The 26,373-nt window shown below is 43.7% G+C and overlaps 1 protein-coding gene across 1 annotated transcript in view; it reads right to left on the bottom strand.

Annotated features, from left to right (window-relative positions):
• Nucleotides 1-712: 712 nt before the first annotated feature.
• Nucleotides 713-26,373, bottom strand: part of MFSD11 (major facilitator superfamily domain containing 11) — an 80,446-nt gene continuing 54,785 nt past the window's right edge. Inside the window, exons 10-15 of the mRNA XM_088458223.1 lie at nt 23,170-23,210; nt 23,022-23,087; nt 18,606-18,731; nt 18,315-18,489; nt 2,171-2,306; nt 713-1,508 (exon numbers count right to left, since the gene is read on the bottom strand). Of these exons, the coding sequence (XP_088314349.1) occupies nt 1,344-1,508; nt 2,171-2,306; nt 18,315-18,489; nt 18,606-18,731; nt 23,022-23,087; nt 23,170-23,210 (709 nt within the window). The 3' untranslated portion in view covers nt 713-1,343. The remainder of the gene's footprint in view (nt 1,509-2,170; nt 2,307-18,314; nt 18,490-18,605; nt 18,732-23,021; nt 23,088-23,169; nt 23,211-26,373) is intronic.

Below are 26,373 nucleotides of genomic sequence, written 5' to 3'. Positions count from 1 at the left end.
AATAATATTGATCAATATTTTACAAGACTGATCCACTTTAAGAGAATACTTCATTTACCCCTGACGTCTTTCAAAATGCACAAATGAAATTGTTATTACCAAATGAAATCTCCTCACAGTTCTATCTCAGAGACCAGATGGATATATTCAGCACAAGGATTTTCCTCCACAGGTGACGAGCAGCATCTAGATTTGCCTATGGCACAGTTAGCAGATGAGTAGTGCTACTGTATGTCTCTGGTACTAGTGTCAAAAAGCATACCCTACAGCAAGCTTGCACAGAGTCATCCATCAAGTGAATGAGAACTAAATGTTTATCACTTGGTTTGTGAAAACCTACAGAGGCCCTTTGAATGCTCTTCAAAATAGGAAGATCACAGCCTTCCATGATTTAGTGCAAGAGGCTACTGCACCCGCTGACCAACTCATATCTTAGAACCATACACAGCTCTACTGTAGGGAACATTGGCTCACTAGCCTAAATCATGACACATACCATAAAAAAACCCAACCAACAGTTCTAACGGACATGAGTGTACACAATTTACACAGTAAGTGGGAACAGTGTATAACATACTAAACAAGCGTCAGCTTAATATATTGGGGGAGATGCACTAAGCCTTGGAGAGTGATAAAGTACCAACCAATCAGCTCCTGTCATTTTTTAAACACTGAGCTGATTGGTTGGTACTTTATCAATCAGCTCAGTGTTTAAAAAATGACAGGAGCTGATTGGTTGGTACTTTATCACTCTCCAAGGCTTAGTGCATCTCCCACAGTGAGTGTTGAGTGTATTGGCTCATTTGGCACTAATAAACATAAAAGTAAAAATCAGAATGAACGGAAACTGCTTTTTGGGGGGTTTTGTTAGCCATTTAACTAGTGACTTCTGCTTGAGCCGTGCTACGGTATAGGGCCATCTGGTGACCCTGAAAGGAAGTTAAAGAAACAACACATCTTAAAAATGTCACAGTATGTAGCGGTTGGGAGTGTTACATCTGAAGTTCATTGCAGTCAGGGGAATGTAATTACTCCTCTCCTAATTGGCAAGCAACAGTAATAAGCAAATAAGACAGCAGCCCGAGGAGTTTAGCAGCTATCGCACCGGCAACGTCTAACAACCCCTGCCACGTGGTTTTCTTTTTTTCTCCCAAAAGTCATTGGGACAAAGTGCATTATGGTCACATCATAGTTGTCCTGACTTTGAAAATCAGCAGACTGGATCTGGGGAACGCCCTGCGGCCAGCGCAGATCTTGTTGTTCATTACTTAACCTTTCAGGTGTCAGACAAATGCCAAATCTGGTGCCCTGTGAGCTACCAGCTGTGGAACAGAAGGACGACATCAAATGCTGCCATAGCGAGTCTCTCGTGGATCCAAACTGACCACTCCCCATTCCACAAAGAAAAAGGAGATGGTTCCAAATAATCCAAATAGCACCATGATTAGCAGCTGCCACTGCAGGAGGAGGTAGTTACTGTAGAAGAATGCAACAGCTGCACTGATGGACTGAAAAAAAATGGATAATGGATACAGTTCATTAACATGCATCAGTTTGCCTTGAATAACTTAAAATGTCTATAAATATATGCACACTGAAGCAAAAATCATTAGCAGATGCATGTTAATCAGAATGAATAGCTACTTGCTGATTACTACGTTCACAATCTAAACATTCTGGATCGACTGCTTAAATAGAAGCCATTCATAGACAGATTACTTCCTAAAATATTAAAAAGTTTTGTTAATATAATGGTTAACATTTAACTATGTGTTTCACTATGCATGCATACACCATATTCAGAGCAAACGGTAGCTACAAATACATTTAACAAACAATGATCAGGCCATCCCTCTCGGTTACATGGGGACAGAAGTACAGTTACCCTCAGGTGGTTACATGCAGTTGCTTTATGCAGCAAGCACAGATGCCAACTGAGGCACTACAAGAATGTATCAAACCTTTTAATAAGACAAGTGGAAATGTTGTCCATAGCAACCAATCAGAATCTAGCTAGCATTTATCAAGTGCATTCTACAAAATGATAGCTAGAAGCTGATTGGTTGCAATGGGTATCTTCCTAATCTGTCCTATTTATAAGGTTTGATACATGGATAGATATCCATGTAATGCATACATATCAATAGTATTTTCTTGCATATCTTGTTACCTGCACAAATTTGAAGATTGCAAAAGCGGGAGCGCTGTCATTTGCATATAGGGTCCCTAAGATGCTCAGGAGTTGAGTATTGAAGCAGCTATCTCCTAGACCCAGCAGGAAGCTGCAGAAGAGAGCCAGGACTTTGCTGCAAATAAAGAAGTAATCCAATACTGAAATATGTAGTGAAATTGTTAATGTAACCTGCTTCATTGTTCCTTAATCGGGGAAAAAAAAAATAACAGTTATGGTATAACATACCTTTGTTAACTTTTTCTTCGACCTCCATAGGGTCCACAGGAACTACCTTGGGGAATATGTGTTTTGGCGGAAACCCAGCACCAGTCAACTCTTTCCGGTCCCAGGATGCACTGGGTCCTCCCCCATATATACCCCGCCTCCGGCCTCAGGTACTCAGTATTGTAAACAAGCCCATTTGCAGGAGTATGAAAGTGGAGAAGGAAGTTACACATTACACTAGAAACACTCATACAATAAAAGAGGGAATCAGTGACAAGAAGGAACAGATACCACTGAAGCCAGGTGCGTCAGGGTGGGTGCCCTGTGGAACCTATGGACCTTGAAGAAAGTTAACAAAAGGTATGTTATACCATAACTCTTATTTTCTTCTTCACGGCCCATAGGGTCCACAGGAACTACCTTGGCGATGTCCTTAAGCCGTTCCGTTAAGGGTGGGGATGCTCCTGAGCCGACATGAGGATCCGCCGCCCAAAGGAAGCATCCTGGGAGGCAAAAGTATCAAATGCATAGAATTTGATAAAGGTATGGACGGAAGACCAAGTGGCTGCCTTGCACAGCTGTTCAGCCGAGACAGCATGCCTAACAGCCCACGAAGGTCCTACAGACAGAGTTGAATGTGCTGTCACCCTGCTGGGAACAGGAAGATCAGCCTGCGTGTAAGCTTGAGAAATAGTAATACGCAGCCACCGAGCCAGAGTCTGTTTGTTAGCTGGCCAACCACGTTTGTGAAAGCCATACAAAACAAACAGTGCATCCAATGAAGAGTCACCAGCAGAGAGGCCTGAAGACTTGAAAGCCGGTACAACAATTTCTTAATTTATATAAAAACGGGATATGGAAGATAGCCTGCCCATGTACGCAGACTGCTCTATCTTGGTGGAAGATCAAATATGGGGAGCGACACAACAGTGCTGCCAAATCAGAGACTCTGCGAGCTGAGGAGATAGCGAGGAGAAAAGTGTATTCGCTGTCAACCACTTGAAGTCCACTGTATTCAAAGGTTCAAAGGGGGGAGCCTGTAGCGCCCTGAGAACCAACGACAAATCCCACGGTGCCACCGGAGGAACAAAAGGTGGCTGCAGATGGAGAACACCCTGCAAAAAATTTCTAACATCTGGCAAGGGAGCAATTCTAAGCTGAAATCAAACGGAGAAACCTGTACCCCCAATGTGACCAGGCGGAGACCAAGGTCTAATCCAGTCTGGAGGAAAGCGAGAACTTACAAATCTTAGGATCAACTTTTCTATGGGAACACCATAGAAAAAAGGAATGCCAAATTCTGTAATAGATGTGGGCAGAGGAAGGCTTTCTTGCTTCAAGCATCTTATGAATTAGAGAATTCGTAAACCCTTTGGCTCTTAAAACGGAAGACTCAAGAGCCAAGCCGCCAAAGACAGATGAGGTAGGTCCGGATGTAGGAAGGGACCCTGTACTATACTAGCAGATCCGACTGAAGAGGGAGTGTTAGCGGAGTATCTATGGAGAGATATCAGGTCGGTGAACTAATGGCGCCTGGGCCAAGCCGAAGCTATTAGAATCACCCTGCCGCTCTCTTGCTAGAATTTACTGAGTACTCTTGGTAGCAGAGAGAATGGCAGAAACAGGTAAGCCAACCTGAAATCCCACCCCACTGCCAGCGCATCCACGAAAGCGGCTGAGGGGTCTCTTGTCCTGGACCCATATCTGGGGACCTTGTAATTCTGGTAGTCCCCACTTGTCTACTAGGAGCTGGAAGACCTCCGGGTGGAGAGCCCATTCTCCGGCATGTATGTCCTGATGAAGTCTGCTTCCCAGTTGTGGATTCCTGGGATGCATATTGCTGAAATTGCCTGAAGATGACATTCTGCCCAAGTTAGAATGTTTGCCACTTCTCGCACCGCATGGCTGCTCGACTTCACGTGCTTCCCTGATGGTTGAGGTAAAGGCCTGCCTTGAAAGAGGCCCTGTGCTAGAACTAGCGCCCTGCATACTGTCCAAGATATTTATGGGCAGGTGACTTTCCTGAGACGTCCACCTTCCCTGTCACCGTGCCCCATCCTCAAAGACCGGCATCCGTGAAATAGTACCCACGGATGCCACAGAGGGTGACCTTTGTTTAGATGAGCCACCTGAAGCCACCAGGACAGGGAGAGCCGAACCTCTGGAGAGAGAAGGATCGTCTGAAACTTTATCCACTGATACTGACTGCTCCAGCAAGACAGAATCAATAGCTGCAAGGGCCTGGAGTGGAACTGGGCGTATTCCACCATGTCGAAGGTGGAAACCATGGACCCCAGGACCTGCATTGCTGAATGGACTGATACTCTTCGATTGTGAAGCAATTTGCGCACCTGCAAATGTAGAGCTGAAATCTATTCTACTTGCAAAAAGATCCCCTGCGTCTGAGAATCCAGGAGCACTCCCAGATGTATCATCCGCTGAGGCCAGTTTTAAATTAGAAGCGAAAAGTCAGTTGCCGGACTTTGCCATCATCGCTAGTTCCAGGTGCAAAAAAGTTTTGCGCACGTCCCCGCGTATCCCCGTATTCAATTTGAAAATCGGCAAAAATGGGACCCAGCGAAAGGCAAACAGGCGAAAAGTCCTGTCATTTTTGGGGAAATCAGCCCGACACCCCCCCAAAAGATGACATGGGGGTTCACTATGGGTACCCCCGATTAGCCCTGCTGAAGGTACTTGGGTTCTTTGAATGGTCTCAATCAGCGCTATTTAGCGTCTTTGGGACAGGGGTGAAGAATAACATTTAGCAAATGTTTTTTGGGAAAATAAGTATTTCCATCAAATTTGGGGTACATGAAAATGGGTGTAAGCAAATTTTAAAGTTGCTAAAGTAAAGCATTAAAAAGCGCCAAAAACGCATCTTCAGCAAACACCTGCAATCAAAAATACACCTCCCCCATACTTCCAGCCCGCCTCAAAGGCTATTTCACTAGTTTTTTATTTTGTACCCCCCACTTTGAAAAAATGGGTGAAAAAAATCAAAGTGCTTTTTTGGGGTGTCATTTGTGGGTTTTTTGCATTTTTTGACGCAGTTAGCATCAGGGAGGGTGTCCAAAGGGTGCAGGGTGGTTCCCGCAACATTGCACCCCAAAACCTCAATTCTGCACTTTTTTCCGCCGGGTATTCATAGACAAAACTTTATTGCCTATTACATTGCATTTGGTTATCGCACTGGTGAAAAGACGCTACAATTTAATACGGGGATAGGTTGAAACGGGCGAAATTGACGTCATCGGCGAAAAAGTATCGCCGAAACTGACTTTTTGCTTCTAATTGAATACGGTGACGACTTTTTCCAATTGACAATCCAGCCGTGCTCTTCTACGCAGGCCACTGTCAGCTGGAGATAATGGAGTAAAACATCCTGAGACTGTGCCAATATCAGGTGGTCGTCCAGGTATGGCAGTATCCTGATTCCTTGTCTGAGATGAGCAGTCATGGCTGCCATTATCTTGGTAATAGCAACATTACCGTTACCTTTTGGTCTGACGAACAGCAAAACTCAGAAACCCTTGGGCAATAGGTACATGCAGATATGCATCCTGTATGTCCAGGGAACCATGAAATCCCCAGGTTACATTGCTAGCATAATTGACCGTAGGGTCTCCATACGGAATTTGGGCCCATAGATGAATCTGGTGAGAGTTTTTCGATTCAGACTAGAGCGATGAGACCCATTTAGCTTCTGAATCAAAAAAACAAATCTGAGTAACTTAAGGCCCCCATACATCAGCAATTCATTGCAGCAATCGTGCAATTTGCAATAGATTGTGTATACAAATCTTTCCCTTTTTCAATTGATTGTGGCAATTCTGCAATCGATTGAAAAAGGGAAAGATTTTTATACACAATCGATTGCAAATTGCACGATTGCTGCAATCAATTGCTGATGTAGGGGGGCCTTAACTCCTGCCTTGTTAACCAAAAGAACCTGGATTATTAGCCCTGAATTTAGCAGGGTATGAATGGAAAATAACCTACAGCACCTGATATAACCAGGGGGTCTCCCATCCAAGCCCAACACCGCATAGCCTCCAAAACATGACGAGATCAGGAATGTCCAGTGTGATTTGGATGTAGAGTCTAGTAGAGGGCAAGATAGAATCTGATGGGGAAGTTGTGCAAACAATCTCCTGGGGAGTAACCCCTTAGGAAGGTGTCACATAAAGAATCCCAGTAGGGAGTGGGATTTCCCACCTAATGCACTCTCCCTGTGGGAGAGGGTAAAAAGACACAATTTTTGGAGAATCTGGAACAGTTTATCTAGAGTGTTCCATGCTTCCCCCATAAACTCAGTGAGCTGTTCAGATTGAGGTAATCCAGCCTAAACCACCTTCTGGTGTCTGAATACCAGGTTTATTAGGCTTTAGGAGCCATTAATTTATCTTCTAAAATGAGGATTTAATTAACCGCCCCTGCTAGAGAGGAACATCCACTGATGCCTCTTCCTCTCTGAGAGACGCCCAGAGGGAGAAACCCGTGTATCCTCAGATGATATATCAGAACCTGAAAGCAGGGTGGACTAAGATTTGGATGGTCCAGTCCATTTATATGCTTAGACGGCTGATGCGTTATTCGCCTGTAACATCTGCAGATAGGTAGATGCTAAAAGGCTAGATTCTGAACTGAGTGGACATTACCCTCCATCCAGTAAGGATGTATAGGAAGAGAAAACATAACAGGCTGTAATCACTGTGGGAAATCGAAAGTGGGAGGCAATGTAGGGGGCTGCCCACTAACTGTGTCATAACCTTAGACCGGAGGTCATTCAAGATGACCCCTGAACGGGTGCTGGCGAGGTGGACTGTTGTGGTGTATAGCAATCAACTCACAGTCCACCCTGTATGAAATCCTGAGAGGCCTACAGCACAGGCCTTACATGAAACTAGCACAGGGACAACAGTTTCCGGTTTCCTTTGTCAGAGTTAGCATAAGTCACATAAAAATGCATATAATATATTTGCAAAAGGGCATTAAAATCAACTACCCAAACACATAAGTTTTCTAGGATCTACATGCATAGAAATATATTTACACATGGGCACTAAATCATAGTCACATTGGTAGGATACAAGTGCAATGCATACAAATCGGCACTGAATCAACTTTATACAAGCAGAAAAGCTGTTAGGCATACTTGCCTACTTTTGAAAAGTAGTTTCAGGGAGATTACATACTACAGTAAAAAGTGCCGCATGCCGTTGAGGGGTGTGTCCAGCACCACCCAAAAGGCGTGTCTAGATCCACCTATGGGCGTATCTATTGCCAATTGGGTGTGTTCTGGTCCAAATTAAATTAAAATTACTTTATGTAAACACTTGGCATGTGACACTAAGTCACCAAAATATTCTGTATTGCTGACATAGAGGCAATTTTATGTCAGTGTATTTCCATAGACACGGGCATAAGAGGGCCTTGCAAAAGGAAATGTGGACAAAATAAGAATCTGCTCCCCCACAACCATTCTAATTAAAATTCTTCAATAGATGACCACACAAATATAATAACACATCTTACTATACAATGACACCCTAGCCCCCCCGCTGACCCCCCCCCATATGTCTCTCCCCTGCCACACTGACATTACTAGATCTCCCCCTACCACATTAACATTACCAGATCCCACACACTCACATTAATAGATCCCACCCCTTACAAACACAAAGACTCCCCTCTCCTCTCCTGCAGCACTGACACAACACAGATATACATATACATATACACACACACACTCTCCCCTCTCCTGCAGCACTGACAACAACAGATGTCACAGAGTTTTTTGACTCAGCCTCTGAATTGTGAAACATTCACACACAGCTCCTCAGGCTCAGACAGCTCGGCATCAGCTCCTCCTCCATGTGTCCTCCTTGGTTATGGCTGGGCAAGGAATGCTGGGAGCGTCAGTCTCTCCCAGCAGTCTGTGTGAACTTTGGTCGGGGAGACATCTCTCTGTAGTAAACAGACTCCCTGCCACTGCGTCTTCACATATTGAAGCCCTGGCCCCGCCCCCATTACGTTTGGACTCGTGCATGCGCAGTCCGGGCTTTCTTCTGTGCAGAGAGGAAAGCTGGGGATTACATCTACTGTGCGGGGTAGCGAGAGCTCCCACCTTAATTCGGGAGGCTCCTGCAGAATTCTGAGGGTAGGCAAGCATGCTGTTAGGGTTCCAGTGCTATATACCTTGGTGCGAAGAGAAAGGTATACTCAGAGAGAATGAGAGCCAAAATCTCTCCTCAGTATTACTCAATTGCAGCTGAGCATCTCCATTAATTAGGAGAGAGGGGAATGGGCAGCTCAGTCTTCACAAGTATATGTGAAGTATAACTTAACCCCTACACACCTTATAGTTGAAGGTTAAATGGAACAATAGCAGTGATAGCTATAACTGACAGTCACAAATAAACCTGCAGGCAATGTCACCACCTTCACAAATATCTAGTAAATGTGAAGTACAAAGAAAACCCCTATACCCTCCAAAGGGATGAGGAGAAAGAGCAGTGATCGTTATAACTGACAGTTTAGAAATAAAGGCAGTTTATAAACACAGCAGCGCTAATCAATGCAGATACAACCTTTAGTTGCACATGGGCTCTGAATCAACTACTCAAAACCCTAACAGAGTTATTTATAGGATATAGTGTTATATACCTGGCCCTGGGGGAGAAGTGTACAGGAAGATCCCAACACCTCCTGAGACCAAGCCGCTTTCACAGAGCACAGAAACGTGGTCAGTTAGCGTTTCATATACAGGAGGTGGGCGAAGCAACCCAGACGCGCAAAACTTCCATAATCTGGGTCGGGGGAGGGGCTGCCGGGGTGAGAGCTTACCTCCCCTATGCTGCACAAACTGATCAGGAACATTGGCCTCTCAGCAACAGAATGCGTCTGAAGCCCGGCGCCAGGCGATATGGTCCCGATGGCCTAGTTTGGGAGCGGCGAACCGGGCCCTCACTGCAGCAGACTTCCCCGTGTCCTCCGGTTGCAGCCCAGGTCACGACATCACAATTTAGTACGCTCCGCCACGACCCTGCCGAAATCACCAGACCACACAGGTTACTGGTGTTGCGGCGCCGGCAGGGGTAGATGGAGTCGCAGCACAGGTTCTGCTGCTAAATTCAGAGTTGAAAGGGAAGAAAAAAAAAACAAAACACAAAGTACGGGACTGAAAATAGTCCTAAGTTTTTATTACAACGGTGCGTCTCCTGCAGCACTAAAAAATTAAAAACTGAGTACCTGAAGCGGGGTATATAAGGGGGAGGACCCAGTGCATCCTGGGACCGGAAAGAATTGACTGTTTGGTGCCAGGTTTCCTCCAAACCACATATTCCCCCAAGGTAGTTCCTGTGGACCCTATGCACCCTGAAGAAGAAACTCATTTTTTTAAACTATAAAACTGTAAAAAGGGTTTGATTACAGTTCTGAAAATAAATATGTTGTTGCACTATCAATCCTATTCATGTTGTCTAGTATTCTATGATGTTCTTGCTACTATAAGCTGCCCGATTACCTTTAGTGATCACCTAAAAGCTCTCAACAAATAGGAATAGTGACACCAGCAGACCGTAGGAAAGTAATGCATTAAACCCCATTATACCTTGCTTTCTAGATGCAACCTTAAAATATGCAAATACCAAAATACCAATTTATCCTTTTAAAAATTATTTTTATTATATATATATATATATATATATATATATATTTTTTTTATTTTTATTTTTATTTTAAATCACACTCAGTACTCTATTAAACGGCCCTCCAACCTTTAAAAGGGCTGCACATTAACCTTTAATCCAGGGGTGGGGAGCTGTAAGGGCAGCGGTGTGACCGTCTGAAGTATCCTAAGGATGCTCCAGGTGGCACTGCTGCATAGATTCTGGCTGCAGGGTACCATTCTAGGCACCCTGCTAGCCAGATGAGGCTAGCAGAAAAATAACCTCAGAGGGCCAGACCAAATGATTCCGGGGGACCTTATACGGCCCCAGGGCTTGAGGTTCCCCATCCCTGTTATAAAGAATAAGAACAGCAGCATTGAGCTAGGGCTGCAGGTGAAGATTCGCTGGAATGCCTATAACCCACTGAGGATTTAACCTGTCTATTCCCCTTTCTGCTTAATATATTTGGTTGAAGTTTTAAACCCTCTAGTCATTTAAAGATACACCCTTTCACTGTGCTTAGGACAGAAAGGTTTATGACAGAACTTAATTCATTTTCTAGGTATTTCCACTAAGGGCCAAATTCAATTAGCTGCGAAAAGTGCCGCCTGGCGAAAAGCTGATTGAATTCGCCTCATTCGCCTATTTTACTGCAATGTTTTTTCCATGCGCATCTCCGCTTTACGCCCTATTCAATTGTAAAACATGGGAAAACGCAGATAGGCGAATGTTCTACAAAGCGAAACTAGCGAAAAGGACATCTTTTTTGGAGGAAATCCGTCTGTACCCCATAAAAAGCTTCAGTGCCCCTAGGTATCAATATAATATAGTAGTGGTAGCCCTAATAAAATGAGAATTATGGTAAAACTTACCTTTGTTAACTCTCTTTCTTCGAAGTCCATAGGGTCCACAGGGAGACCTTGGGGTGTAGGTGGTGGTTGAGGACCGGGCACCACGCAGTTATAGCTTTCAGCTTCCATGGATGCATCTGTCCCTCTCCCTTTACCCCCCCTTCCCTGAGCCAGAGGCACCCCAGTTTGTGACAAGCCAAAGGCCGGAGGAGGAGAAGAGAGGAAGACTGGTATGCACAAGAATCACACTCTCACGTAGAAGGAGACGGGAAACCAGTGACCAGAAACATGAAGAACGAGTTAACAAACATAAGTTTTACCATAACTCATTTTCTTCTTCAGGGTCCATAGGGCTACACAGGGAGACCTTGGGGATGTCCCAAAGCAGTTATTCAAGGGTGTGGATGCTCCTGCTCCTGCTCTGAGAGGAGAATCCGGGGTCCAAATGAAGCATCCTGAGAGACAAATGTATCGAAGGCATCGAACCTCAGAAAGGTAAAGACAGAGGACCACGTGGCCGCCTTACAAAGCTGTTCAGCTGAGGCGTCACAGCGAGCTGCCCACGAGGGACCCAAAGAGCAAGTAGAATGAGCAGTAACAGTAGCCGGTACAGGAAGGCCTGTCTGCATGTAAGCCTGTGAGATAGTCATGCAAAGCCATCTAGCCAATGTCTGTTTGTTGGCTGGCCATCCCTTCTTGTGAAATCCACAGAGCACAAGTAAGGAGTCCGATTTCCGAAGAGAACTGGTACGGTCCATGTAGATCCTGAGGGCACGAACCACATCCAAGGAAGCCTCACCTGCCGATAGGTCTGGCAATAGAAAGGCCGGGACTACAATTTCCTCATGAATGTAGAAACGAGTAACAACTTTAGGAAGGAAACCAGGGCGAGTCCGAAGCGCAGCCCTGTCCTGATAGAATATCAGAAATGGGGAGCGACAGAAGAGCGCCCCTAAATCTAATATCCTTCTGGAAGACGTCATAGAAGAAAAAGAAAAAAAAAAAAGAAAAAAAAAAAAAAAGTCTTCGCTGTGAGCCACTTCAGATCCACAGATTCCAGGGGTTCAAACGGAGGACCCTGGACGGCACGGAGAATTACTGACAAATCCCATGGAGCCACTGGAAGGACAAAGGAGGTTATATACGGAGGACACACTGGAGGAAGGTGTGGACATCCGGTAGTGGAGCAAATCTACGCTGGAACCAAATGTATAGAGCAAAGACATGCACTTTCAGCTAGGCAAGGCGGAGTCCAAGGTAAAATCCAGCTTGAAGGAAAGCCAGGACTCTGGAAATCCTAAACACTTGAGGGTCGTAGCTTCTGGTACGACACCATTGGAAATAGGTATGCCACACTCTGTGGTAGATCCGACCAGAGGCTGGCTTACGTGCTCTGAGCAAACTCTGGACCATAGTCTGAGAATCCTTTGGACCTCATGAGGGATGTCTCAAGAGCCACACGGTCAAAGACAGACGACCCAGGTCCGAGTAAAGGCAAGACACCTGAGACAACAGGTCCGGAGGTTAAGGCAGCAGGAACGGAGTGTGGATGGAGAGACTCCAAAGATCTGAGTACCAATGATGTCTGGGCCAAGCTGGAGCCACCAGCAAGACAGCGCCTCCGTCTTGTTTTAACTTCCGAAGAACTCGAAGAAGAAGGAAGACTGGAGGGAATAGGTACGCTAACTGGAAGGTCCACTTCACTGACAATGCGTCTACGAAGATTGCCTCGGCATCCCTTGTTCTGTAGCCGTACAGCGGCAGTTTGTGATTGTGCTGGGAGGCCATGAGGTCCACCTCTGGTAGGCCCCATCTGTTCACTAGGAGTTGAAAATCCTCTGGATGAAGAGATCACTTCACCAGTATGCACGTCATGATGGCTGAGGAAGTCTGCTTCCCAATAGAGAACTCCCGGAATGAACACCGCAGAGATGGCCAGGAGGTGACACTGGGTCCATGTCAGAATGCGTGCCATTGCTGCAAGACTTCCAGTGCCTCCTTGATGATTGATGTAGAGCCACTGTTGTGGTATTGTCAGACTGTACCTGTTCAGGTTTTCCTTTAAGTATGTCCTGGGACAGTGTGAGGGCCCTGTAGACAGCTCGAAGTTCCAATATGTTGATTGGCAGGGTTGATTCGACCGATGTCCAATGGCCCTGGAAGGAGTGTTGACTGGTCACTGCGCCCCAGCCCCGGAGACTGGCGTCCGTTGTTAGGAGTACTCAGTCCAGGATCCAAAAGGGGCGGCCCTTGGTTAGATGAGATGTCTGTAGCCACCAAGATAGGGACAGACGAACCTCTGGAGAGAGCACCATCATCTGAGCTCTGATCCGATGGGGTAACCCGTTCCACCTGGAGAGGATTAGCCTTTGCAGAGGCCTGGAGTGGAACTGAGCATACTCCACCATGTTGAAGGTAGATACCATGGATCCCAGAACCTGCATTGCTGAGTGGACTGACACTCGGCGACTGTGGAGGAATCTGCACACTTGTATTTGCAGTGTGGAGATCTTGTCTGATGTTAGAAAGATTCTCTGATCCTGAGAATCCAGCAGGGCTCCCAAATGAAAAATTCTTTGTAAATGATTCAGGGAGGACTCTTTCCAGTTTATTAACCTTCCGTGCTTTTGAAGGAAAGCGATGGTTAGCTGCAGATGGCGTTGAAGCACCTCTGGGTATCCTAAGAGCAGGAGGTAGTCCAGATATGGTAGCAGGCGATCACCCTGACCACACAGGTGGGCAGCTATGATAGCCATAATTTTGTTAAATACCCGTGGAGCTGTGGATACTCCAAAGGGCAGAGCCTGAAATTGGAAGTGTTGCTGTAGTATAAAAAAAACGGAGATATCACTGATGAGAGGGCGCTATAGGTACATGCAGGTAAGCGTCTTGAATATCCAGAGATACCATAAAGTCCCCAGGCTCCATAGCTATGATGATAGAGCGTAGGGTTTCCATCCTGAACCTGGTTACCTTGAGTAATTTGTTCAGGGATTTGAGGTTGAGGATAGGCCGGTGAGACCCATTTGGTGCCTGAACCAGAAAGAGTAAAATAATAACCGATCCCTCGCTGATATAGCGCGACTGGCACAATTACCCCTGCTTGCAGCAAGGACTTTATGGCTTTCTGGATTTGCAGGGCCTTGTTTGGGTTTGAAAGAGGGTCTGTGTAGAAAAATTAGTGGGGTGGCAGTCTTAGAAATGAGATGATGTACCCATGAGAGACCACTTCTCTTACCCAAGCGTCCGTGGTGGTTTGACACCAGCAAACTGAAGAAGTCGGCCTCCCACTCTGGGGTCCCCCAGGGGAAGGCACGTCCCGTCAGGCTGAGGACTTGTCCTCGGATTTTGAAGCAGGGCGTCTGGTGGTCCAGGCCTGCTTGGTCCTGGGCTTGGCAGCCCTAGAGGAGGCTGACTGCCTAGGAAAGGACTGACCTTTAGGCTTTCCTTGAGGACGAAAAGACCTAAAATATGTAGACCAGGGGGTTCTCAACCACGGCCCTCAAGGCGCAATAACAGTTCAGGTTTTAAAGATAGCCATAGTACAGGTGACTTAATTAGTACCTCGGTTATTTTGATTTAACCATCTGTGCTCAAGCATGGGTATCACTAAAACTAGGACTGTTGGTGTACCTTGAGGACCGAGGTTCGGAATCACTGGATGTAGACCGAGGCTTTGTAGTAGTAGACGCTGAAGGCATAAATGCAGTTTTTGATGGCGCCAATGTGGTTACAATCTTGTCATGGTCTGGAACAAACAAGATTTCACCATTGTAGGGCAATACTTCTAAGCCCTTCTTAAAATCTGCATTGGCCTTCCATGAGCATAACCACAGGGTACGGAGGGCAGACACCGCTGTGGATGAGACTCTAGAAGTTAGGAGACTGGCATCCAATGTCACATCTCCAATATAGGAAGCTGCATCTCGTAAGTGAGCTATGAAAGACATCTGATCCCTAGATGCATCTGAGGGAAAAAGAGTCTTCAAGTGCGTCAGCCCAGCTCTCTATTGCTTTAGCCACCCATGCAATAGCCATGGTTGGATGAGCAACAACCCCTGAAAGAGTGTACATCAATTTAAGGCAAGATTCAACCTTTCTATCCATAGGGTCCTTCAGAGAGGATACTGTAGGGATAGGCAATGTAGCGTTCTTAATTGCGTAACATGGGAATCCACCGCAGGGGGAGTCTCCCATTTTGAACAATGAGCCGCTGGAAATGGATAACAGGTGGTCAGACGTTTTTGGGGCTGAAACCTCTTACCAGGCTGCTGCCATGTGTTCAGCTAGTTGATCCGATAGAGGGAATTTTACTGAAGTCACGCTCTGTCGTTTAAACAGTGGGTGCTTTGATTTAGGTGCTGGATCGTCATCTTCTTAGTAAGATGGATCTAACAGCTCGCACCAAAGCAGGAATATTAATTATTGACTGACTCTCTTCCTCCCCCGGAGGGGAGTCAGTGTTATGGTGTCTACACACGTAGCGATCTGCCAGCGATACGATATCGCTGGCAGATCGTTATGCGCCCTCCCTGGTATACTGGATGATCAATATCGATCATCCAGCACACCACCAACTAACCGCCGACTAGAACGATCCGCGATCGTGGGTCCCTATAGTAACTTGCTCAAATTCGAGTAAGTTGACCGGCATGCACGGCCGATGGACTATATCGCTATCGTCCATACGTGGCCGCACATTGCTGGTCGAAGGTAAGTTGGTAGGGACCATTAAAAAGAACGATTTGAAAGATAACGGTAACAATATCATTATTGTTCAAATCGTCCTTTTAAAATCGCTGCGTGTTTATGCACCATTAGAGAGATCAGCATCTTCTGCCTCCTCCGATGACACCTCAGAATCTGAGAGCTGCGTATACTGTGAGGATAACACAGGACGCTTAGAAATTTTACTGGGTAGGGGCTTCTCACCTTGCAACATAGTTTGAAAGGCTGTAAAAGGTAGCCACCAGACTCTGTACTGAGCTAGAAAATAAGTCTACCCATGAAGGCTGAACAGGAGGTACCTGTATAGTCTGAGCCTGTTGTGGCAACTCCATAGGGGGAATTAGCACTAGGCGTTCCACAATAGTAGCCAGCACCTGAGAATGGGTTTGATGGACCTGGTGGGGTATAACACTTAACACATAACCCATCTTGTATCAAATCTTCCTCACTTAAGCCTGCTGCTTGCTTGCTACTCTTGCCCTTGCTAGACATAGCTGCAGAGTAGTACAGCGCACAATATGGCACTGGGTATAATGCAACCACTAGGTATGTAGAATACAAGTAGGAATACAATATACTGATCCTGTCTTATGCTTGGGCAAGCTGCAGGAGCGCACAGCACAAATATGGCACAGTGCAGTAACCAACTGTATGTGACAACCCTCACAAAAACAAGAGATGTGAGGCACAGGAAAACCCCGGACACACCTGTATGTTAGGGCAAAGTAAGGAAAAAAAGGGAAAGATATATGCTGACAGTATAGAGAAATATACACACAGGCAGCGCTTGCTTAAGTCACATACAATGCAGAAATACAATAGAACTGCAGAATGGCACTACAATCAACTACACAGACTCTGTGGTCAGAGACTCAACATCTGGTAGGCTATAGCACTACAAAACCTGACTCCAGGGTGAGGTATGTAGGGGACCGGATCCAACATTTCCCTGAGAGCACTGTGGCTGAGCCTGAGAAAATGGCCGCCGGAGGCTTCTGCGGGGGCGTGGTCGGAGGAGGAAAGCAGCTCAGGGAAGTGAGACCTCAGAGGAATGGCGCCCTGAGCTGAGGGGCGCTTTAACGGGGAAAGCGGACCTCCCCATGCTGATTACTAACCACCGGGACGCTGGATTCCAACTCCATATGTACTCTGGTGGTCTAGTGGATCACTGTGGACAAAGCCTGTGTTCACTCTCAGCACCTCCGGTCTGTCCCCTGAGATCGGAGGTAAGACTGCCAATCCACGGGTCCCCTTGTGTCCGGGATGCAGTCTGGGTCCGTCCGCGAGGCCGGCTAGTAAGGTCCCCGGGATGTCCTCCGAAATCCCCAGTAGCAGATGGCATTGCGGCGCCCGGAGGGGTGATGGAGCGGGAGCGCAGACGTCCTGTGGACAGTCTGCTGCTACCCGCTCAGCAGAAAAACTGCAAAAAATAAACAAAATCATAAACAAAAAAGCTATCTGGGCTGCCTAAGCAGCCCACTGCAGAATGGTGACCAGACTCCAGCCGGGCACAGACGAAACTGAGGTGCCTCTGGCTCGAGGGCAGGGTATAGGGGGAGGGGCCGATGCATTCTGGGAGCTGAAAGCTTTAACTGCGTGGTGCCCAGTCGTCAACCACCACCTACACCCCAAGGTCTCCCTGTGTAGCCCTATGGACCCTGAAGAAGAAAAGTATTTAGTGTACTTATTTTGTTGCAAAGGGCTGTTATATGCATATTTGCATGTGTGTGGAAGAATTATAGAAAACAATGTTTTTTTCAGAAAATAAGTACAGAGGTTAAATTTGGGGTACCTGAAAATGGGTACCATTATATTCTGAGGTCTCTAAATTGAAGATTTAAAAAATCTCAAAATAACACTGGCTGCAGTAATCCCCAAAACACCTGTCCCAACCATATAGCCCCCCAAAGTACCAGGCCCCCCACTTTTTTCCCATTTTCCAACACTTTTTTTCATTTTCGCCCCAAACATAACAATGTCTTTTTTTGGGGTGAAATAAGTTGATAATTTTTTTTTTTGCCTAATTAGTCATTAGGGGGTGTCCAAAGGGTTCTGAACCAAGTCCCCACATTTGTACCCCAAAATATGGATTTTGCACTTCTTTTCTCCTGCCTTTTGATGGAGAAACTTTTTCGCTTGTTTTTGCAGGGCGAAAAACTCCAGGGAATTGATTATGGAGATACTTTGAAAACAGGCAAAAAGTGCAAATCGGCGATAACTTTTCTCTAAACGCCACTTTCGCGGCTTATTGAATACGGCCCCAAATGTTTTAAGAAGGTCTCACTAGAAAATGTTAATGTTGGTACAGTGAGAGGTTGCAATATTATTTTCCAGGCTTGCTAGAGAGAACAGTAGATTTCGCCTTTTCGGGGGCGTGTGCAGAAGTGCCCTTTCTCTAGGTCCGGCGCCGGATCTAGAGTGAACACTAGCATAGCATCCCATAGTTCACTCTGCACCTTACCCCTGATCTCCCCCAGTAAAATATGCATGTCATAATATCATGTATAATATCGCAGAGCACTGCATTACTAAGCATTATCTTTTCCACTAAGCATTCCAAAAGACACAAGAAGCATTTTTCCCTCTCTGTCTATTCTGCAAGACTACATCAATACACACAATTTATAAACAATAAAAGTAAATTAAAAACACAACAGAGGTGAATACCTAGGATCTATGAATGCCCGACTGTATGTTCCATCACCTGAGGCAATGGGTGCATCATTTGGAACACTGAGGAATATAAGGTAGAAAGCCAGGAAATGAACTACAAGCCCCAGGAGGAACACTGGATTTCTGCCAAATCGACTGTTCTTGCTGAGCAATCCAAAGACAGCTCCACCTGTACAGAATACATGGAGAATGTGTAACTAATTAGATAAGAGTACAAAGATTGGCTATTTGAACAGGTTTTTTAAAAAAAAGATAAACTGCATGAACCAAATAAGAATAGCCAACCTAAAACTTCTCCAAGTCCAACAAATATTCCAGATAGTCCAATAAGGCTTTTAGCATCCGCTCCGAACCAGTTAATAGCCCCTATACATGTGCCAAACACGCCAGAGTAAAAGGTGAGCTCAAAACCTGAAAGGACATTTTGAAAACACTGCATGAGACGCACTTATCAAGCTAGAAAATCAAACACTTATCATGGAACTAAAGCTCCCATATAGCTCACCAGTTATGGGTTTTCTGAGCCTATTAGAATGCATCCCCATACATAGTACAGACCAGTGGTTCCCAAACTTTCTTGAATCATGGCACTCTAGAGTAACATCATTTTTTTGCATGGCACCCCTAGGCCAAAAGTTTTTTATTAAGAAATTCAGAAAAAAATTAAAAAAGCAAATTGTGCTTACCGGTCATCCTTGGGGTCAGTTATATGATGGTGGACAGGGCCGTGCTTCTGTTTGTCCACATATTTTATGATAGGCAGCCACCAGCACTGGTTTTGCCTATCACATTGACCATAAATAATTTGTAAGTGCCTTGTGGCGCCCAGTTTAGGAACCACTGGTATAGACTATTAAGCAGGTTAGAAATTATTAAGTGTGCCATACCGAGTCTGTGGCGTTATATTAATGTTTGATACTGCTGCTATGTAGTTACACTGTGGTATGCCATTGTGTATTGTACTTATGCTCGGATACACCGTTACTATAAAATATTTTCTGTTTGCCTGCATGATGCCATATACACTTTGTGACGCGTTATAAATAGAATGTGATAACAGGGTATCATATAATACAATGAAATAATATATCCATTTCTTGGACCTATAGCACTGCAATAAATTTATAATATATATGGCTTAATCCATGGCACTCAACAATCTGGGGTGCCCTTGGTATGTGACCACACCATCTACATAAAAAATATCATACAAACTCGGCACTCGCATGCTCTTCAAACTGCGACTCCTTTGAATACAGGAAATGTTGGTTCCAAAATATTGCAATAATTTTTTGAGCTGACCACCACTTCACGGTCATTCCCATCTGACCAGTCCCTACACTGATTCTCAGATAAATGATCTTGGTCTGCCACCTTTGGCTCAAGCTTGCATACATTTTAAACATGAATATGGGTCCTGGCTTAAAGAGACAGGACCACACCCAGGGATATCAGTTAATAAGCATCTGGAAAAAGAAAAGAAAAAAAGTTTGTCTTACATTTGAAAAACAGGGTGCCCTAGCAAGCGTGAGCACAAAATGTAAATAAACGACAGGCTTAATCCACGGCACTCAACCATCTGGGGTGGCAGACCAAGATCATTTATCTGAGAATCAGTGTAGAGACTGGCCAGATGGGAATGACCGTGAAGTGGTGGTCAGCTTAACAAATTATTGCAATATTTTGGAACCAACATTCCCTGTATTCAAAGGAGTTTGAAGAGCATGTGAGTGCCGAGTTTGTATGATATATATATATATATGACACACACACATACACTGTATATATACAGTGCATCCGGAAAGTATTCACAGCGCTTCACTACTTTTTCCACATTTTGCTATGTTACAGCTTTATTCCACAATGGAATAAATTCATTTTTGTCCTCAAAATTCTACACACAATACCCCACTATGACAACGTGTAGAAGTATTTTTGAGATTTTTGTAAATTTAATTAAAAAAAAATAAATAAAAAATTAAAAATAAGAAATCACATCTCCATATAAATAAAAATATATATTTTTTTTCAGCAGAACTGTAATGTGAGGGTGTGAAGCTGGTAATTCATTTTTGATACATCATATTATCGAAACATCTTTCCATAGCATCCTACTGATAACTCTGGGCAATAGCATAGAAGGGGAAGGTGGGGCTAATTTTACAGCATTGTTGCCAATAATTGTATACAAGGATTACAAGAAAAAAAATAAATAAATCACATTTCATCATTTATGGTAGTTCATAAATGCTATTTTCCTCTCGAGTGCTTTCGCTGTAGATGAGGGGATGGATGATTATACAACTGAAGCTGCATATCTGCATACATAAACTACACAGCAATAAACAACTTCTGTAAAGCTCCTACCCAAAATCAAGTATAAACCACCATTTGTGATTAATCTGTAGCAGCCAAAGATGAAAACACTCAGTCATGTAATTTTATAAAAAAGTAGCATGACAGGTAAGTGTTGTCAGGAACATTGCTAAAAAATTTTTAGAGCATCAATTGAAATATTAGCACAAAAAACAACAAAAGATAAAATGCCACATAATCTCAGACTGCCAGCTTTCCACATTTCAATGGAAATAAGAATGTATGGCTTCACTATAATCACCAAATAGCGAGTAATGGATTGTGAAGACCGCCATTTATTGCACAGAAATGCATCCTTCCATTCTATTGGGTGCTTCTGTTTTCAAACAATCTCCTGGTCTTACTCTGTTCCATTAAATATCATTTTAGCAGCTTATCCCATAAAAGGTTATTACAGAAAGCCAACATAAACTCCTAGGTAGTCATTAAAAAAAATGAGGCTCACAGACTCATTCTGTATTCATGCAATGTTCTGGTCAAGAAACATTTTGCTGTCTTGCTAGCAAAATACAGTAGTTTTTAGGGAAAGACTGCCTTTAAGTGGTGTAAGTAATCTATTATGCAGCCATTGTGGAACTACAGTCTCAGTAAGTCAGGTTTTTATTTTTCAACCTTTCTTTTTATTATTTATTATCATGCCACAAGTGCAAAACGGATCTGCTCTGACTCCCCAGATCCCCCAGCAGTGATGCGGAGGGAATGGGTATGTAATGCCGGGTGTCGGGATGCCTCCTGTCAAAATGCCGACAGCAGCATCACGATGGTTGGTATCCCGACAGGGGTCTGGTAAGTATACTTACCCTTCTCTCCCCCCAACCTGCACCCTAACTCTCCCCATTACTGCCTAAACCTAAAGCTGGCTAGTTGGAATGAAAACCTGGTAATGTGTATGGGAGCAAATGACAGATATCTGACAGAAAATTGTATAGTGGATGGCCAGCTTAAGTCTCCCCCATTCGTGCCTAAGCCTAACCCTTCCCCCTTAGTGCCTAACCCTAACCCCCCCCCAAAAAAAAAACCTACCCCACTACGCTGCCTAAACCTAACCCTCCCCCCGCGACTAACAGCTAAGGGTGCCCCGGACTTGTCACGTTCGGGCTGGCAACCTTCTGTATTCCGGCATCGGGCATAAGATAGTCGTCGGTATTTCGATGCCTATAGTAAGTCCCGTGTCTGACTTTCAGCGTTGGGATTCATACCGGCAGCATGCCGTCCGCCGGTCTGATAACTACATCCCATGCAGATGTATGTGACTGCCGACATCACTGCTGGAATCGTGCCCCAGAATGCTGTGCAAACTGCATTTTGAAGCGCATGCAACGGGTGATCAAAGTGTGAGAAGGGGAACTTCGTGCAAGAGCAGAGATCAGCTGCAGCAGGGGGGACTGATCATCAGTCCCCCCTGACACATGCTCAACTGCGCTCTGCATGTGGGGGAGGGAAGAACCCCCTGGGGTGGATATAGTATCAGTGGGGGAGGGGTAAATTAAAGTAATACGAGGCTGGAAGGGGGAGCGGGGGGTTTCAAATAATAATAATTAAAATAAATAAATACTTGTCACAGGGTAGGAGGAGGATAGTGTAAACTAACAGGGCTAAACTCTGAAAAGCTTCATTTTTAGGAGTTTAGTACATAGGGGTCAGATCATAGTCCCATTGAAGATAATGGGAACTGGGATCTGCAGCACTAATTAGCACTTTGTCAGAGATTTCTGTGAACTCTCCTGCATTATGCCATTAGTACATAACTTCAATACATACAATTATGCACAAACTACAGATTCTACATAATTTTATGAAAACAAAAATGGATACATAGGCCCCTAAGTCACTTATGTCCATAAATAGAACATTTAGCATAGTGTTCCTATTGTTGTATTAACACAGTAGAAATTAATATACCAAAATGTATTTATGTATGCATGTATACACGCTAGTTTACCCCCCAAAAAATATGTAAAAATGCAATGTTGCCTTCACACCCCCATACATTAGAATATTTCACATGTGATAAGCACACATAACACTGTGTAACACTGTGGCTACAATGTTTTGTCATAGCTGGTTGGAGCGCTTTAATACTGGTCACAATTTGTTACGTGGTCACAGGCGTGTCATCTCTAACCACCTTACAGTAAAGGGAGCTTTGTCTCATCCATTCCAGGAGTTCTATTCCATGCTTTTTTCATGGACTATTCACTAAATGCTCACTATTATCTTTTCTCTGCCCGTTAATAAAATACAAGAGCATTTTGCATGGCTTAGGTTTCCAGCTTCTGAAAACATATCACCCAATACACAGTAAAACCCACCCACTTGTCCTACCTGTATATGCCATGGATACACTCAGCAGTAACATTTCTTTTGTGATCGACAACTTCAAAGACTTTGCTGCAAAAGAATCATAAGGAATGAGGAAGGTTAGAAGCTCACTTTGACCAAGCAGATGCTAACAGAAGTTATAGGCACTTACTGAAGGCTTCCAGAGCTATTGAACCTTTGCTTTGTGAATACCTGTGTTGAAAGGAAAATAAAGATTCAGGAAGAGCCATTTCACAAAACATTTAATAATAATAACCCTCTTTCTCCAATAGGACTCAGAGCGCTTAACAGACAGTATGAAGAGAATACAGTAAGAGACGCTATGGGCATAATAAAGATGTTTAGCTTTGCATGTAATACAGAGACCATGGAGATTATACAAAAGGGAGCCATTTTGGGTTATCAATTGCGAGGATTATTCCTACTACCCACGAAGGATCCAGGTCAGGCAGCTATTTCATGCGTACTACATAGGATTACACTAGACAGAACAGGCTATGCTTGGAACTAATGACATATAAGGGGAAAGATAGAAATACTAGGCGAGGTCCTTGCAAGTTGATCAGAACCATGCATTTTTAATTCTACACAGAGCACCAGGCAATGTTGGGCACACTACACTGGTTACAATCTGCAAATAAGCACTACATAGAAATAAAGTTAAAATGAACAGTGAACAGGATACCCACTGCATAGAAGATAAAATCACTGGTTTGCTCATCCTGCCCTTGAAAGTACCAGGCAAGGTAGCCTCTAGGGCGCGCTACATAGGTTACATTAGGGCAGGAAGAGCAATTCACAGAAGTGTACCATGCAGTGGGAAATCACAGAGAAAAGAAAAGGAACAGCTGAGGTGGAGTCCATGATGTAGCGGTAAGGAGAGACAGTAGGTGGCAGTATCAGAATAGGGCATTTAGAAATACAACAGAATTTAAACAAAAAAAAAAATAATAGTTCTAATATGTAGCAAATGTGGCATAAAGCATGTGTAATAATAATAATAATAATAATAGTATTTATATAGCACTTTTCTCCCACAGGACTCAAAGTGGACAACATAAAGGGGAGTCCAATAATACAAATTTTTGTAGAAGTAGAGTCCAAATTATAACAGTGGGAGCAGTCCAAATATTGGGGTGAGAAAACAGAATAGGAGGGTAGGGGACAAGAGGTCAGTAGGGGGTTAAAACATGTTAAAACAAAATAAGTTGGGCATAGGCTGCATGCCGGATAGGTTTTTATGTCATAGTAAGTGTTATTACATATACAGCATAATTTGAAGAGTTAGGTTGGACTTCTTACTAGCTTTATCTACAGCTAGCATTGAGGGATGGTGATGTGACTGATCTATTAAAGGGCCTTGATAGCTGGACAAATAAGGGAAAATGTGAAGGTGCACTATTTTATAAAGTGACTGATTTGTACAAGATATACAAATATGCCCCAATGCCTGTTTAATATGACTAGCAGGGAAGCTGTATCCTAGCGTTTTTTAAGGCTGGAATGTGGCTGACACTCACTTAACTGCAGACAAACAAACATAGGCAGATTAAACTGGGTATAATGGTTTGCAGACAAAATGGCAGAAATGCTGAACCTCCTCCTCTGTAGAATCCGTTAGAATCTCTGATATACTGGTCAAAAGATATTATCTGTCCATCTTCTCTCGATTATTTTTATTGAAATGGCTCTACTAGGGTTCAGTAGTGTTATACATAGAGGATAGAACATTCAACAAAATTACATTAGGTACACTAGACAATTATGGACAAGTTTAAAAACGTATAAGTATACAAGATTACAACCCACAAATTATATAAATACAGAGGGAGACAACAGAAGTCCCTGATCGCAATAGCTTATATTCTACAGGAAATATGAATGGACACACGGAGGGGGAACAAAATTGGGGAATGAAAATAATTCAGAGTTAGGAGGAGGGGTGCTAGGATTGGATGAAGAAGCTGGTAAGTGTAATTGGGTAAGTGAGAGGGCATTCCAGAGGCTTGGAAGTCAGCAATCCTAAAAGGTGGAAGCGGGAAGAGCTAAGGTGGCACTGATGTTCACTCACTACACAGAGCTGTATTATGGTCATTACTGCAAAAACGACATAAAATGGAATTTATTTGAATCCATGGCTTAGCAGTGCCCCCTTCTGTCAGCAAACAATACATACAGAACCAGCAGCAAATTGGTCACAACAGACCTACATGCCAGAAAGTGGTTTCCATTCCTGTATGGAAAACAGAAGGCAAAACACAACTGTTACTGGGATACAGATCAGGGGGCTTTTTCAGACACCTATTTCGAAGTTTAAACATAAAAGCCAGCACAAAATTGCTTCTATAAACAGTGGAAGTAAAGACAATAAAGTCTCAACCTTCTACCAAACTGATAAAGATTTATTATGTTCAAACAAATAGGAGATAGCTACAATTCAAATTAATAATAAAGTATGAAAATTCTGAGAATTGGCTTGAATATTTTTGTTAAACAAAGAATTCATACACACAGTATTCACAAAATACAAGAATTCATACACACAGTATTCACAAAATACAAGAATTCATACACACAGTATTCACAAAATACAAGAATTCATACACACAGTATTCACAAAATACAAGAATTCATACACACAGTATTCACAAAATGCAAGAATTCATACACACAGTATTCACAAAATGCAAGAATTCATACACACAGTATTCACAAAATGCAAGAATTCATACACACAGTATTCACAAAATGCAAGAATTCATACACACAGTATTCACAAAATGCAAGAATTCATACACACAGTATTCACAAAATGCAAGAATTCATACACACAGTATTCACAAAATGCAAGAATTCATACACACAGTATTCACAAAATGCAAGAATTCATACACACAGTATTCACAAAATGCAAGAATTCATACACACAGTATTCACAAAATGCAAGAATTCATACACACAGTATTCACAAAATACAAGAATTCATACACACAGCATTCACAAAATGCAAGAATTCATACACACAGCATTCACAAAATGCAAGAATTCATACACACAGTATTCACAAAATGCAAGAATTCAAACAAATATAAAACACATGTATGAGCAGGTGTAAATAATATTGTATGCATTTATACTGACAATCGCAATGGTTAACAGAAATGGATCAGTGACAGCAACAATGTAATAGTATTAGATTTCAGCTCTAAATGTAGGAAATAAGCATCTCCAATGTAGTGGAGTCACTTTTACCCAGCAGGAGTTCAGGAAACGCGCCTACACCATGGTTTCATTGTAGATAAGCCTCATGCATTTTTACCTGGATAGAGATATCTTTAACAGAAGGCAAGTACTA

Source organism: Taudactylus pleione, unplaced genomic scaffold (genome assembly GCF_031769625.1).
Source record: "Taudactylus pleione unplaced genomic scaffold, aTauple2 ptg000817l, whole genome shotgun sequence".
Lineage (NCBI taxonomy): Eukaryota > Metazoa > Chordata > Amphibia > Anura > Myobatrachidae > Taudactylus > Taudactylus pleione.
This window is presented reverse-complemented; position numbering and strand designations above follow the sequence as displayed.